The sequence below is a fragment of the Aptenodytes patagonicus genome, chromosome 1 (assembly GCF_965638725.1).
Source record: "Aptenodytes patagonicus chromosome 1, bAptPat1.pri.cur, whole genome shotgun sequence".
In the NCBI taxonomy this organism is placed as follows: Eukaryota; Metazoa; Chordata; class Aves; order Sphenisciformes; family Spheniscidae; genus Aptenodytes; species Aptenodytes patagonicus.
Window position 1 is genome coordinate 199,499,184 of NC_134949.1, and position 14,684 is coordinate 199,513,867.

General features: G+C 38.9%; 1 protein-coding gene across 1 annotated transcript in view; it reads left to right on the plus strand.

Annotated features, from left to right (window-relative positions):
- Nucleotides 1–14,684, plus strand: part of TRPC4 (transient receptor potential cation channel subfamily C member 4) — a 172,213-nt gene that overhangs the window by 85,529 nt on the left and 72,000 nt on the right. Inside the window, exon 3 of the mRNA XM_076354478.1 lies at nt 8,380–8,898. Within this exon, the coding sequence (XP_076210593.1) occupies nt 8,380–8,898 (519 nt within the window). The remainder of the gene's footprint in view (nt 1–8,379; nt 8,899–14,684) is intronic.

Genomic DNA, 14,684 nt, shown 5'->3' on the forward strand with positions numbered 1-14,684 from the left:
AAAGCTGGGGGGATCACAAGGCTGTGCAGGACACACTTAGAATTCAGGATGGTTTTGGCAAACAAGAGACATTATTTCTGTAAAGAATAAAACAGTTCAGTAAGAAAAAGTGTAAGGTTCTAAGTAAGCAGAAATAATCAACCAAGTATGTATTGGAATTGAAAACAATTAAGATAACAGTTCTGCAGGGGGGATTAAAACAAGACTAACAGAAAAAGGCTGGACAATATCATATTACTGTGCAAAAGTCAGTATTTGCATTTGGTCACATCAGAATGAGCACAGATGATAAGATATACATGAATTTGTCCTCTGTTATACTCAGAAGTGGTAAGGAATGTGCAGAAAGAAATAAGAAGGTTCAGAAAATTAGAAAATATTCCCCATAAGGAAAGTGTGAAGGAATAAGACTGTTTTAAAGAGAAAACTGAAGCTATAGGAGAGAAATAATGTATTCTCTGTATACACATTTTATAGAACAAGACATTATAGGCTTAAACTGCACAAAGTTAAAACAAATTAAGTATCAGAAACATTGTCTGGAAATGGTGCAACATATCCACCCACCACTGCGGGGCTTTGAGAACAGATTGGTCAAATATTTGTGGGGATTGATCTAGGTGAGTTACCATACTTTGGGTTCAAGGGGGCAAACAAGACCTTCTGACAAGTTCCTTCCTGCCATCCAGTGCTTCTATTGCTGAATCCTTTTACACTGTTTGGCTGGAATGTTCTGCAGATGTGTTAAGTATATACCGTCATTTGTACCATGCAGTTGTGCAAGTCATCCTCATTGTTTAGAAAAGTGATGTTGGTTTCAGAGAATTGCTAAATGCTATTGTAATTCTTTTTCTCACTATATAACATTAATGCCTTTTGTGCAATCTGGCTGGCACAGAGACTGGGAGTCATCAGTCCATGCTGTGACTATTGTGACACACAAGTTGATTCAGCTGTAATAGAAGGAGCATGAAAAAGCATTAGAAAACCATTGGCTCACATCTTAGGCTAGGTTAAGTGTAACTGATAAAAAAAGATAAAAAACTCCAAGGTTTTGAAAACTCAGCTTGTTCTTGGAAAAAAATAGAATGAAAATAACTCAAACTTGTAAATTTAACTTTGCAAAATTCCCATATACACAAGAAGACAAGCACTGAAGCCTCGTTAAATGTGACAGGGATTTTGTGCTAGCTATGGTAACATCCCTGTTCCTAGTCATGTTCCAGCAAAGCTGAAAGTAAATTTTCAGCAAAATAAATGGACATGATATTGCATAAAACACTCTTCTAACTAACTGGGGGGAAGTTATCCTTTGCTAACAATAATGCATATTAGCAGCAAATAAGGCTATTTAGGCCTGATCCTCAGAAATATTTATGGCCCATGTTGCATACACTGAGAAGGGCTTGCAAGGAGGCACAAATGGCAGGTCCCTGCCCTACTAATAGGAGATAGACAAAAAGCAAACTCCTAAAGGGAACACGTTCAGCATTAACTGTTTGTACCTTCTTCTCACAAAGCCTGGAAAATTGGCCAGAATTGGCCAGTTCTTTTGGAAAACATCCACCTTGTATCCCAGCAGTACAGGTTCGGAGGCATGAGCTATGGTTAGCTGTGGGTTAGTGTTAGTATTAGCATGAGATAGCAGAGCCATTGAGTTTTGAGCTAGTTCAGCATATGGCTTGTGTCTGCTGAATAAATTCTGTTGGGCTGTATGTTAAGGGGAGGGTTAATCTTACCTAATTTTAGATAGCTAAAGTTGGGTATCTGTTTTGGGTTGCTTATCAAAGCTCCTCTCTGTTAGACACCTTCCTTGGCTGACTTGAAAGATAATATTTTCTTATGAAAATATTAGAGATATTTTATAAAATTAACAGTTAGAATTGTAATAATAAAATAGTATAATCATAATGATTTGATCTGAAAAAAAAATGTTGTGGGAATTGGTCCTTTTCATTGTTAAATTATAGGCAAATTTTGGAATAAAGCAAGGTTTCAAAATTAAAAAATAAAAAGAATCCAGAATCTTTTGTTTAAAAATGTCCACACAGAAATATCAGATTTTTAAAATATTATTTTTTGCTATATCTTCCTGACATTAATTAATAACTGGAATTATATCCTGGGTTGATAAAACATTTGCTCAGAAAACTGTACCCAGCTGAGAAAAGAAGCAGAACGAGTTGGTCTGCCTAGGCGACCTAGAGTTACTGGCAGAACTCGTAACAAAACTTGTGTCCTGGGGTCCAGATAAGTTGTCCAGCTGTTACTGCCTGAAGTCAGATTTATCTCTTTTCTTACCCTCAAGAATCCACCACTTTTTCCATTCATAATATCATTTGGAATTTGACAGAAGATACTTCCATCGCAAAGCTGCAGCCCAAAGAAACCTTCCCACCACAAAGTCTCAACTTGTGGTTAGGATTTCAATTTGGCTAGTCAGTCTTTTCATTCTGCTGTGAACCACATCCTATAATTTAGCACAAGAGGGAGGTGTTATGGCCTTATGTGTCTAGCATTTAGAATTTTAATTTGAGTTCTTAATATATTTTATATAAGAACCAATATTTTAATTCTTTAAACACACTTGATTTAAGATTTAATATTTTATTTAAGACCCAAAAATATAATCATCACTTAACCTCAAATATGTACTGCCCCATTTTTATCATCTCTGTTGCTTGTGGTTAGACTCCAGAGAAAAGAAATCTGGAAGACGAGCGTTAGACAGCTTGGCAGCGTTGAGCTGAACTGTGGGTGTGAAAACATTGAAGGACACAATTTGTAATGAAATCTTATCTGCTGGACTTAGACAGGCAGCATTTCAGATGTTTAATTATTATTCGAAGTGTGCATTCTTAAGAAGTTACAATATCTCTAAAAAATTTCATTGCACATTCATAGATTTACATTTAGTCCTCAGGCTGTTGTCATTAACTTACAGTGCCTCAGAGCAAGGGTGAGGATACATCTGTTCCCTACAAAAAAGAATAGATGTGGAGGCAGAATTTTATAAATGAAAAGAAAATACTTCAGTAGCACATTAAGAGTGTGGTACTTATCTTTAGGAAATGTAATGAGTCTAAGGACAATAAACAAGTTGAACCCTTTCCAGGGAGGCCAGGGAAGCTGCCTATGGAATGCAGAAAATGACCATATACCAGATGGGTGTTGCATGGCTGGTATCACACACGCTGCTCTGAAATGATGCTGTCCCTGAGCTCAGCTTGGCAACTTCTATCCACTTGCCTGCCTTACACGCTTGACGGCCAAACAACATGCCAGCTGTGCAACGTACAGCGAGCACTTTGGGACGGGGAAAAGGACTTTCGGCCAAATCTGGGGCCACCATTGCAGGCCTGCAGTTTGTGCAGTCTTGTGAGGATAGTTTCAGCACGACTTTCAGGACTGATTGTGTACAGACCCCTTCAGTGGTGTGACAACTGAATTCAAGTTATCTTGAAGTTGTATCTTCAAGTTATGCAAGTTATCTGGTAGTTTATCAGTGACTTAGTGCATGTGAAAGGAGTTGGGGGTAGGAGGATTTTTTCAGTCCTTCCTGGTGGAACTACTGCCATCATCATAATCAGGATGTACTTCAACTGATATAATAATATGAAACCAAAGAAGAGAAGAACTCAACAAACCAGAATGTAAATCAGAAAACTGTATATACATAGGGATAACTTGTATGCTGTGGGCTGTACTGAAATGTGGAGTTCAGCATTTTCAAGGTGTTTGGCTGATGACAGCTATAGAGCAACAGTGCTGACGCAACTGATGAGCTTGATGACACACCTTTATCATATTAATTTCCTTATATAATGTGGTACTGCATGAGATGACATATGTATTCATCTTGTTACCTGTTCTATATCCTTTTTTTACTTTACTTTAGGCTTTTCCTCCAATCATGCTGTCATGATTGACATGACTCAGAAATTTATTCACCTAACTACTTGCAGCCATTGCAGGATTTGCTCTTCTTTACAAGCAAAAGGCAAAATAATTGTAAATAAATAAACAATGACAAGAACCAAGCGAGCTATCTATTTACCCAAAGAAATAATTTGCTTTACGTAGATTCTGAGCTCTTGCACTTAAAAAGTGGATAAATGGGCACTGCAGTTTTCAGTCTATCTGTTAAGATATTGTAGTAATGAAAGCCATTATGAGACATCTAGATGGAGACATGGATGCACCTGGGGTATCGGTTCCTCCTTTTCCAAACTGACTGTTATCTTTTTCTGTTTCCTGGATATCTAACAGATCATCAACGATCAATTTCTCTACCTTGATGTCATAGGGACAGAAAATGTCTCAGACCTAACTGACATTAATTTGGCCTAGATTTCTCTTTCTGTCATAGCAAAGGGGCTTCTCTTCACACAGACCATACAGGGAACTTAAAAACATATTGAAGAGGGTTGTTCCACTCGGTATCTAAAAAAATTGTTAGGTATCTAAGTCGGACTGACTCATTCCCACTTAGAGTAAGTGCAGGGAAAAGGAATGCAACAAAAAATCTCATGTCCTTGAGCACTGAAGTGTACAGACTTTGAGCTATGCTTTCTTCTTTTCTGTTTTGTTTTCTTTTTGCCTACTCATCCCCATACAGATACGCATACAAGTATACACAATCACCAAACTGCTTTGCTCAGCCCTATAAGAAGTGTTGAAGTAGAAAATCTTCAACAGAATGTAAGAAGGCAAAAATCATTTGACCTTCTAAGTTTGAGCAGCCTCACACTTGACATATTAACTCCACAGTGTATAATATATTCACTATACTGCTAAGCCTTGGGGAGTCACAGTCAGTGACTGTAAGACCTAGTAGCTTTCCATCCTCCCAGGATTTAAGGAAGATTCGTATGTTTTCTGTGAGTGTTCTGTCAAAGATTTAGATTGTGTGGCTAATATCAGTGTGTGCTGGTTATTTGTTTTGGCTTCTTTAAAGGGAATTATTTTTCAGTATTTTGAAAGTGAAATTCATCATAAGTCTGATGACTTCAGAGCAAGTACTCTGGACCAACAGTTAAATGTTGAAATATTCTGAGTGCCATGAGAGCACTCAGAACTTTAAAAGATAAGTACTTCATTATGCTGCAGATAAGGGAATAATTTGATCTTATTGCTTTGGCATTCTGTATATCTTTGGTTTAAATGAGTAGGAAATCTTAAAATAGGAGGTGAAGGGTCAGGAGTTAAACTCATGATGTAATTAAAGTTGCAGTCTTAGGGTTTGCCCTTTAAGTTTAAATGTTTCTGTAAGTTAAGGCTGAAATTATTTAATACACAGTTCTATATTTGGGTAAATTCTGATGGTATGAATTCCAAAATGTGTGCATTGACCTTATAGCTAAGTTACCTTAAGTTGAAAGGTTTTGATAAGCTGTGAGAAAAACAAGCAGCTTTTGACTTAATGGACCCCATGTACAAGTCAATCATTGTAATGCCATGTTGTTTGAAGCTGTGTCTCTCTTAATTTTTCAGAGAAGATTGTCGTTAATGACATGTAAGACAGCCTTCAGTTCTGGCAGGGCTCGAAGCAAATATTAGTTTACTACTGTCAAAAAGTACAAAGATAATAACATGCTAGGTGACAGAGGAATACTCTGAGAAGTTGGTGAGTTTGGAGTTACAGCGTTGTATCCTTGAGTCTTCCGCCCTTGCAGCTCTCTCCTCTACTCCCTGGTACCCTGACCCCGGGCCCAAGGGGGAGTCTCACTAGTTGTGGTGGATGCTGTCAGAGCACAACACATCCCTCCCTGCAAACCTTTTTCAGACCTATGACGGCCCAAAAGTTCACCTCTCCTAATGCAAAGTTTGAGCCTCTAGTGCCATTTTAATCTCTTTCTAGCCTCAAAAGCATTGACCACAGTTGCAATTTGGAGAGCAGGAAAAGTGTGTGTGTGCACACATGCTCTCTTTTTTTTCTACAGTAACGAGTGAGGTTTGGGGTTGGAAATGGGTCTCATTTTCCCCACTAACACCACAGACAGGTGAGAAAAGAGATATGGATTTCAAGCCCCAGTCCACTCCAGTCCACACTGGACAGGAATAATGGAGCAATCTGGGCACGTGGGCATCCCCGGGAGGGCTCTGTGCAGTGTTCAGCCTGGAGGTGACAGATGACCAGGGGTGCCCTGGAGGTTTCCAGCGTTGCGAGAGATCTGACAGAGCAGTGTGGACATAGCCAGAGTCCTCTGAGAAGACACATGCCTGGGTTGTGTTTCTTGTCCTGACTGCAGCTGAGACTGGGCATAGCACAAAAACCTTCTGCTTGTTCTTGTACCCGAGTGTCTCCCCCATCCATACGTACGTTCAGTATATCCTCAGCTGGGTTCCTTACCTCCTGAGTAATTTTAAACCCATGTTTCTCTGTGTGCCTGCACACACTACACTATTTCATTTGTACCTCAGAATAAAGAAGAGGAAGGCAGAAGAGAACTTGCTCAGGAGCTGCTCGGCTCACAACCGCTGGCTGTAAACACCCCCATAAGCCTGTGGGGAGGACTGTGAGGACAGCTGCTCCCTCTGCATGGGGTCGTGAGGGTGGGTGGGCTAGCTCAGGCATCCCACAGCCCTCCTCTAAAACGGACTCCGTGCCAGCCTTACCCAGTGCCAAGCTAAGCGTGCATGTTTGAGTGTGTGGGAAGGGAGAAAAGGGATTTCTGCCCATTGACTCCACATACCTTCTCAGAATCCGGCACAGCTTCTTGAGGTCAGCAATGCGCTATGGCCAGGCAGGGATTGTTTCCCTAGGGATGTGTGATTACAGACCCGAACGCCGGATCTCCAGTCTTGACTCTCCACCCCATTTTACATGAATAAGTGGCGACCTCCCAAAGTAATTCTCTCATTCAGTTAATTAGTGCTTCAGGCCCCTGTTTTACAGCCCACACACATAGCAGCTCTTATACATGGACACAGTCCCATTGAACAAACATAAGCTGTTTTACATGCAGAACAGCTGAAAAATGTACAAAATACACACTGTCTTCATTAGAAAGAGGGAGAAAAAAAATGCATGATCTATGGATTTTATTTATGGATTTAGATCCACAGACTACCATTTCTTTTCAGCTTAATTTCATTATCGTTTTCTTTTCCACTGAGTTTCTGCCTGATTCTGTGCATTTCATGCTGTGCTCCGCTTCTTTCCTTCCCTTCCCAAAGCTCTAAACGTAGCTCATTTCAACTCATTCTTGCACTGTTCTCACATGCTTTACCTGTTTCCTATTAACTTCTCCTCTTAGCTATTTGTGTTTTTTCCACCTGGCGACAAGGTCATTCTTCTGTCATAAGACTTCTATTAAACACTTCTTCCTCCTTCCAGTGGCCATCTATTTCTCTAGCCTTCAGATAACTTCTAGTCAAATGTTTTTCTTTTCTCTTCCTCCTAAAGGGGCATCACTCAGAGCACCTCGCTGATGTGGATTGAGTTTGTATTTGGTTATTGAGGTATTGACCAAAGGCAGTCCATAAGTGGTGATGCCAGTACCTTTTTTTAATTGACATTGGCTAATTACACTTACATGGCTTCATCATACTAGTCTAATGAGCTGTCTTGATTTGGGAAAGACTTCAGAATCTGGTATTGTAAAAAAAAGAAACAAGCTGAAAATGAAAGACCTTACAGTCTTCTGATAACATACAGAAACATACCAGAAGACTGAAAATACAGAAATGCACACCAGAAAAGGCTTTAAAAATGCCCTCTTGGGGCCCTTCTTCTACCAGCTCCCCCATTTTCCTATAAAGAGAGTATGTTTGTTTGCGCATGTGAATGTAGAACTGAGCCTTAAGACATTAAGCTCTTCACAGCAGGTATCTTTGTTTCTCTATACAGCTACATTTCCAACCTTCTCTTTAAGAAAACATATCTTCTCTTTATCATTTACTTTCCCACTTTATTTTATAACTCTAACTTGTCTGTGTCCTGTTCACGGCTTCCTTCAGAGAATCACAGTTATGCCCCCATGATTCTCTCTTCCCTATAAAACTGGGCGTAACCAGTGGGAGATGAGAAAGCATTTCCATCTTGCTCACAGCTGGCACGTCAAGGGACCCAACAGGAGCATTTGTGTCTGACTCTTCCTTGTTTATCTAATCATTTGCTCTAACGAATCGTCACCCATGGGCTGTTTACGTACAAACAGGTTTTATGAAAAATCACACCCTGTTTATAGCAATTTATTAACTGGAAAGAGGCTATTTTAGCTAATTGAATTGTTATGTTTGAAGTGTTTCCTTCAACTCTGGCCAGAAGCAAAGATCTATCAGTAAGCGTACTACCTGGTAAACTATTTATAGCTTAATTTTCTATAGCTCTTGTTCAATGAAGAGACCTGTAAGGGTTTTTGCTTTTTTTCACAGGTGCCACCAGTGCTTCTGGACAAGCAGTTTTCAGAATTTACACCGGATATCACACCCATTATTCTGGCTGCCCACACCAACAATTACGAAATCATAAAGCTCCTTGTGCAGAAAGGGGTCTCTGTGCCAAGACCACATGAGGTCCGCTGTAACTGTGTTGAATGTGTCTCGAGTTCTGATGTGGACAGCCTCCGCCACTCTCGATCCAGACTCAATATTTACAAGGCTCTGGCAAGCCCATCTTTGATTGCTTTGTCCAGTGAGGATCCTTTCCTTACCGCTTTTCAACTGAGCTGGGAGCTGCAGGAACTGAGTAAAGTCGAAAATGAATTTAAGTCGGAGTATGAGGAACTGTCGCGGCAATGCAAGCAATTTGCAAAAGATCTCCTGGATCAGACACGGAGTTCTAGGGAATTGGAAACTATTCTTAATTACAGAGATGATAATAGCTTGATAGAAGAACAAAGTGGTAATGATCTTGCAAGATTGAAACTGGCAATTAAGTACCGTCAAAAAGAGGTGAGTTTGCTGGAGAATATTTAAGCATATTTAGTAGTAGTAATGTGATAGATAATAGCCTGAAATACATCCTTTTAACTGAGACAAATTGCTGCTTATCTTTTTTGTTCTACAGGGTCTCTTCTTTTTTTATATTTTTAATTAGATGAATTTGAGTAGCTGTTATAGTTTGATAGTATCAGAATTTAAGATGTTCTTTTATAGCACAGATCCAAAGGAATTTTTTTCCTTTTGCACCTGAATAGACATAGTCTCCAGTAGTTGTGCTTTGAAGAGCTCTTCAATAATAGGATGAAAAATATATACAGCATACTTCAAATTAGCTTTAATTGTGTCTAACAGAAAGAGGAGGCTATGTGTTTAAACACCTGTAAAATACTACAGGTACCTCTACAGAGAGGTTTCTTCAAAAAATAACTATTATAAATAGATACTGAAGCATAAGATTAATAGCAATGCATGACTCCCCCAAACTTTGACATTCACATTCTTTTTCATAAAGAATCCAAAATGGAGATACCTGGGTATTGGTTTCCATGACAGTTAAAAATTCGTGAGTTTACTTTGCTGATATAGATAGGCAAGTGGAATCAGAGGATGTCTGCTTTTCTTTTAAAAATACTCAAGTTCTTATGTGCATGCAAAAGCAAAAGAATCAAGACAGAAAAATGAGTTAGGAAGACAGTTCCCCTGATATTTCCAAAAATTCACTTGATCCCTGCTCATCGTCATGTCAGAATGTGTTTTATCATCTCATTTGGAAACTGTACATCCAAAATCAGCTGAACTGTGGAAGTGTATAGGCAAGACAAATGCTGTTAATAATTAAATGTTACTTGTTCATATATAATATGGCAAAAGCTTAAGAAACTTCTGTGTTATATTGAACTAGTCTATCTATCACTGCTAAATCTCTGTTCTGCAAAAAATAAAAGCAAATGCATTAATATATTAAGTATGTTAGAAAGGTTTGCAGGAACGATAACCAAACGTAATGATTCTGTTGTCCATTTGAAATACAATTTAGTAATGCTAAGAAGTTATCATGAAGGTAGGGACCTACTGAAGTACTGCTGGAAAAACATCTCAATTGGTCTCTGACTTCATAAGTCTTCTAATAAGCATTTTTTCCTTCAGAAAATGTATTGCATAATTTTATATTTGATAGTATAATGTTTTAGGCAACATACTGCCACATAAATTATTTTCAGATGGTACTATTCCAGACTTTTCTTAACAACTATTATTTCTATTTCTTGAAATGCCAGTCCTGTCCTACAGTCATTTAAGAAATTCTAGCCTGGACTTCTGTTTTCCAAAGGATTCATGCATTGAAATAAAATTCTGACCTCTCATGCTTTTATTTTTTAAACCTAAATACAAAGCTTGAATTTTCTTAATTTGAGATAGAGACAGTGAGAGACATCTTTAGGGTGAAATGTTTTTTTATAGTTGCATCTGATTCCTGTGCCTAATTAAATTGCAGTAACACAGCTGATTACACTTCATTGATTCTTCGTAATAGCAAACATTAAAGCAATACTGATTTAGTGCAACAATTCCAAATCAGTGGATCTTTTATATTTTATACAAATTTTTCATTTCTATAAATATTTCCCACTATCCCTAGCATTTGAGTCTCCCTGAAGTAAAATCGAGTTTTATTAGATTCTTTTGCTGTGTTCCTAAATGTATTCCCTGCTAGATGCTGGAGCAAATAGTAGTCACTGTACCTGATCAGTCATTTTATTTCTGATTATTACAACAGTTTTCTGGTAGGTACAGCTCCAAGGTCAAGACACTTACCTCAGGCATAACAAATGCTTGGATTCTGGCAGTCCTGGTCCATATGGATCATGAAGAAAATAGATCAGACAGGTCTTTCTATTTCTTGTGTTAAGGATGTTACAGAAGCCACTGAATCCAGCAGCCTCCAGGGTCTGGGTATTCTTTCAGCCTGGGCACTGGAGCCCAGCCAGGAGCACCTGGAGACCCCGGGGTCTCTGTCCCAGGCATAAGCGTACTGACTGGCCCTCTTTACACATGAGTGGCCCCTTGATTGCCTTCTCCTCTCCACTTTGCCATGTTTGTTCCTCCCTGATCCTTCCCCACCCTTTACCCTTCCCCTAAACATCCCATAATAAATTTTACATAATCCCACAAGACCCCTCTGATATCCCATAATAACTTTGAATTTCCCATGTGTCCCATGAACCCCCTCAAACATCCCATAATACTCGTGATAATGACGTTTTCCCCTCCTTATGATCAATTACAAAGTTGAGGTTGACCCTCCTCAAGGCAGTTGCAGCTGGTCCTTTAATGGCTCGTTCGTCAGAGGCTAGTCTTGGTCTTCGTCATTATCTCTATTATACCCTGGTTTCTGTGTTGAATTTATCACTTTTCTTGTTGTTTTCTATTTCTGTTATACTAATTAACCCTTAACCAGATAATTAAATGAACAAATAATTCAATGAAGCAGATGCTCTCACATTTCATATACCCTTATGCTACAACTATCCAAGCTGCTTGATGGCAAGCAGCAGAGGCAACTTATAAACCTTATTTAAAAATGGCAGGAAGAAAGTGTGGGCTGGATTTTAACTAGCCCATTAATGTATTATTTTGGATTTAACCTGTTTAAAAGTACTGGTTTGGGTTGATATATCTGCTTCGTCTGCCCTGTGTGTCTCAACCACCAAAAGTCAGTTCTCACCAAAGACTTTTCTATTATGACAGGAGCAAACATGGATTTGTGGTTTTTTGATGATACCAGTTCTAGTTATTGTCTTTCTTTCTCTTAACTTGCCTGCTATCTCGCAAAATAATGATAACAAAATATCCCCCAACCCAACCCCCCCAACAAAATAGCAAAAGAGATAAGAATGCATTGTCTTCCCTTCTTACCTTACCACCCATTCCTAACATCTCAACCTTTATTCGCGCTATTACCAAAGGACATTGTAATGGTATATTGGGGCTGAGGTCAGAGCTCCATGAGTAAGCAGTCAGGTCTGGTTGTGCAGAACATCCAGTCTAAGTCCAGAAATCGCAGCTAAAAGTAACAAAATAATGAAGAATGAGGACAAGTAAATAGGAACATGAGTCTTTTTACATTGCTTTTGCAATTCATTGCTCAGGAGTTAAAGATTACTTTTTTTCTTTCAAGTTGAAAATAACACCAAAAATTATTAGCAGTAATTCCTCTTGGCATTAATAAGCAAGTGAGTATGAAACACATTAGAACTAAACCTTGTAAAGGACTGGAGTAGGCTTTGGATAATATAACTTGGTTTAATCTCAAAGACACAAGATTGGGTAGGAACAGCAGATTGAGGGTACTCGTAGGAGAAGCAGACAAGTGAATGGTGAAGAATTTTCATTGTGTAAAGAAAGGAAAATTGACAAACATGAGAAAAGATAATTATCAAGCTGGGAGTTGTTGAGGAGCTTCAAAATGACATAGTGTTTGATCAAATGTAGATCTAGAAATACCTTGTAACAAACAGAAAAAGGCTCTTAAAAGTGAAGTGATTAAGCAGTGCTTGGTGTAGTGGTCTGCAAGCCCCTGGTACCACCTCTGTATTATCATCTATGGAAATGAAGAAAGTACATTCATTCTCAGAGCTGTAAATGAAGAAAGCACATTCATTCTCAGAGCTGTCTGCGTTGTTCATGGTCACCAGATTGCCCCTGAAGTGGACCTTCTCCACAAAACCAAACAGTTTATGCCAATTGGATTTGAGGTTCTCCACAGTGAAAGTTGCTTATCTTCTGCATTTCCATTCCTTTTGCACTTCCCATAATACTGTGATCCTCATTCATGTACTGTCAAAAGGCATCTCAGTGGTAACAATTCTCAGTCCATGGAGTCATGTCAGAGGGAACATACTATGTATTACCAAGGAAAAAACTTCCCTGATAAAACCATCTATCTTCCTTCAGTAATAACTAATGAGGTTGAAAGAGATTTATAGTTTCAAGTTTACACTGCGGAATAATGTCTGGCAAGACTGTGGATAATACCTGTTCTGAGTTAGGTGGCAGAACCAGAGAGTATGTGCCCGCATGTATGTTTTGTGTGCTTCCCCACAATTTTTTTTTTGCATAGCACATGGGACACAACACCCAAGGTACCATTTTTTTTCCTGTTCATTTTGCACAATTGATGCTGTTTGATTACAAGCAAAGACACATTGCTGATGTTTATGGTGCCTGTTTCTGACACCTACTGTTGCCTGGGCTACAACTAGCAGCAGACAAGAGAGATGCCCTGAAGTCATGCAACCAGTCTGCATTGGGCACAAACATTTCATTGTCTAATTATCTCCTGTATAATATCTCAACTAAGGGAGATTTTGGTTTTATGAAGGCTGTCACTTACAATTTCATTGAGCTAGATTCTAAGCACACAATGAGCAATGAGAAATAGTTTCCCTTTTTCCTGAACGAAATAAAAATGTTGTCTGATTCAACTGCAGTTTCATTCAAGGATGTAGAAGTGTCCTGGTTTCAGCAGGGATAGAGTTAATTTCCTTCCTAGTAGCTGGTACAGTGCTGTGTTTTGGATTTAGGAGGAGAACAATGTTGGTAACACACCGATGTTTTAGGTGTTGCTAGGTAGTGCTTACACTAGCTAAGGACTTTTCAGCTTCCCATGCTCTACCGACTGAGAAGGCTGGAGGTGCACAAGAAGCTGGGAGGGGGTACAGCCAAACTGGCCAAAGGGACATTCCATACCATGTGACGTCATGCTCAGTACATAAACTGGGGGAAAGCTGGCCGGGGGGGCCGCTGCTCGGGGACTGGCTGGGCATCGGTCGGCGGGTGGTGAGCAATTGCACTGTGCATCACTTGCTTTGTGTATTAGTATTATTATTATTACATTATTATTATTATTATTTTATTTCAATTATTAAACTGTTTTTATCTCAACCCACGAGTTTTTCTCACTTGTGCTCTTCCAATTCTCTCCCCCATCCCACCGGGGGAGGGGGGAGTGAGCGAGTGGCTGTGTGGTGCTCAGTTGCCGACTGAGGTTAAACCACGACAGGAAGGGAAATCCTTGATTCTGTATATGATTCACAAGCAGAAGTTATTTTACCTGTAATAATAATATGTCATTCTGAGTTTAAGTAATTTACAAAACCCTGGTGCAACAATGCAATTAAGTAGCAGAGAATAGTAGCAGTCTATAATTAGTAGACAGTCGTCTTTGCCACTAATTGCAAAAATGCATGTTCTATCTCTTATATATTGAGAGTTTTTAATAGAGAAATCACAGCAAAACCCCAGTGTTTCTCATTCTTCAGTTAGCTTTGTTTCAGCTTTGGTTCTGTTTAGGTCTTATGCATGTATCTGCACATATGTGAAAGAGTGCTTACTAAAATGCTTACTAATTTTCCCATATATGTGAAATAAAGAAGGGTGGGGGGGAGATTAATGGACTGAATCAATATCCTCTGGTTTCACGGTAAGTTTAATTAGTGCAGTTTAAATACTTATACTACTAATTTATATCTCTGTCTTGTCTTGCCCCATACTAACTGGCCCATGTCATTTAAGCTATAGCTGTATAAACTCAAACATAGTAGCAGGGTGAGGTTATAATTATTGGCAGTATTGTCTCATTTTGCTTTGTTATTAGACATTCTGATATCAACACAGAGGAAATACAAATTTTTAAGTATATAGCTGTTAACCTTTTCTCTTTCACTTTTCAAATTAATAAAGGCTAGCTGGGGTTTTTTTGGTTTTTTTTTGTTTTTTTTTCTTTTTCTTTTCCA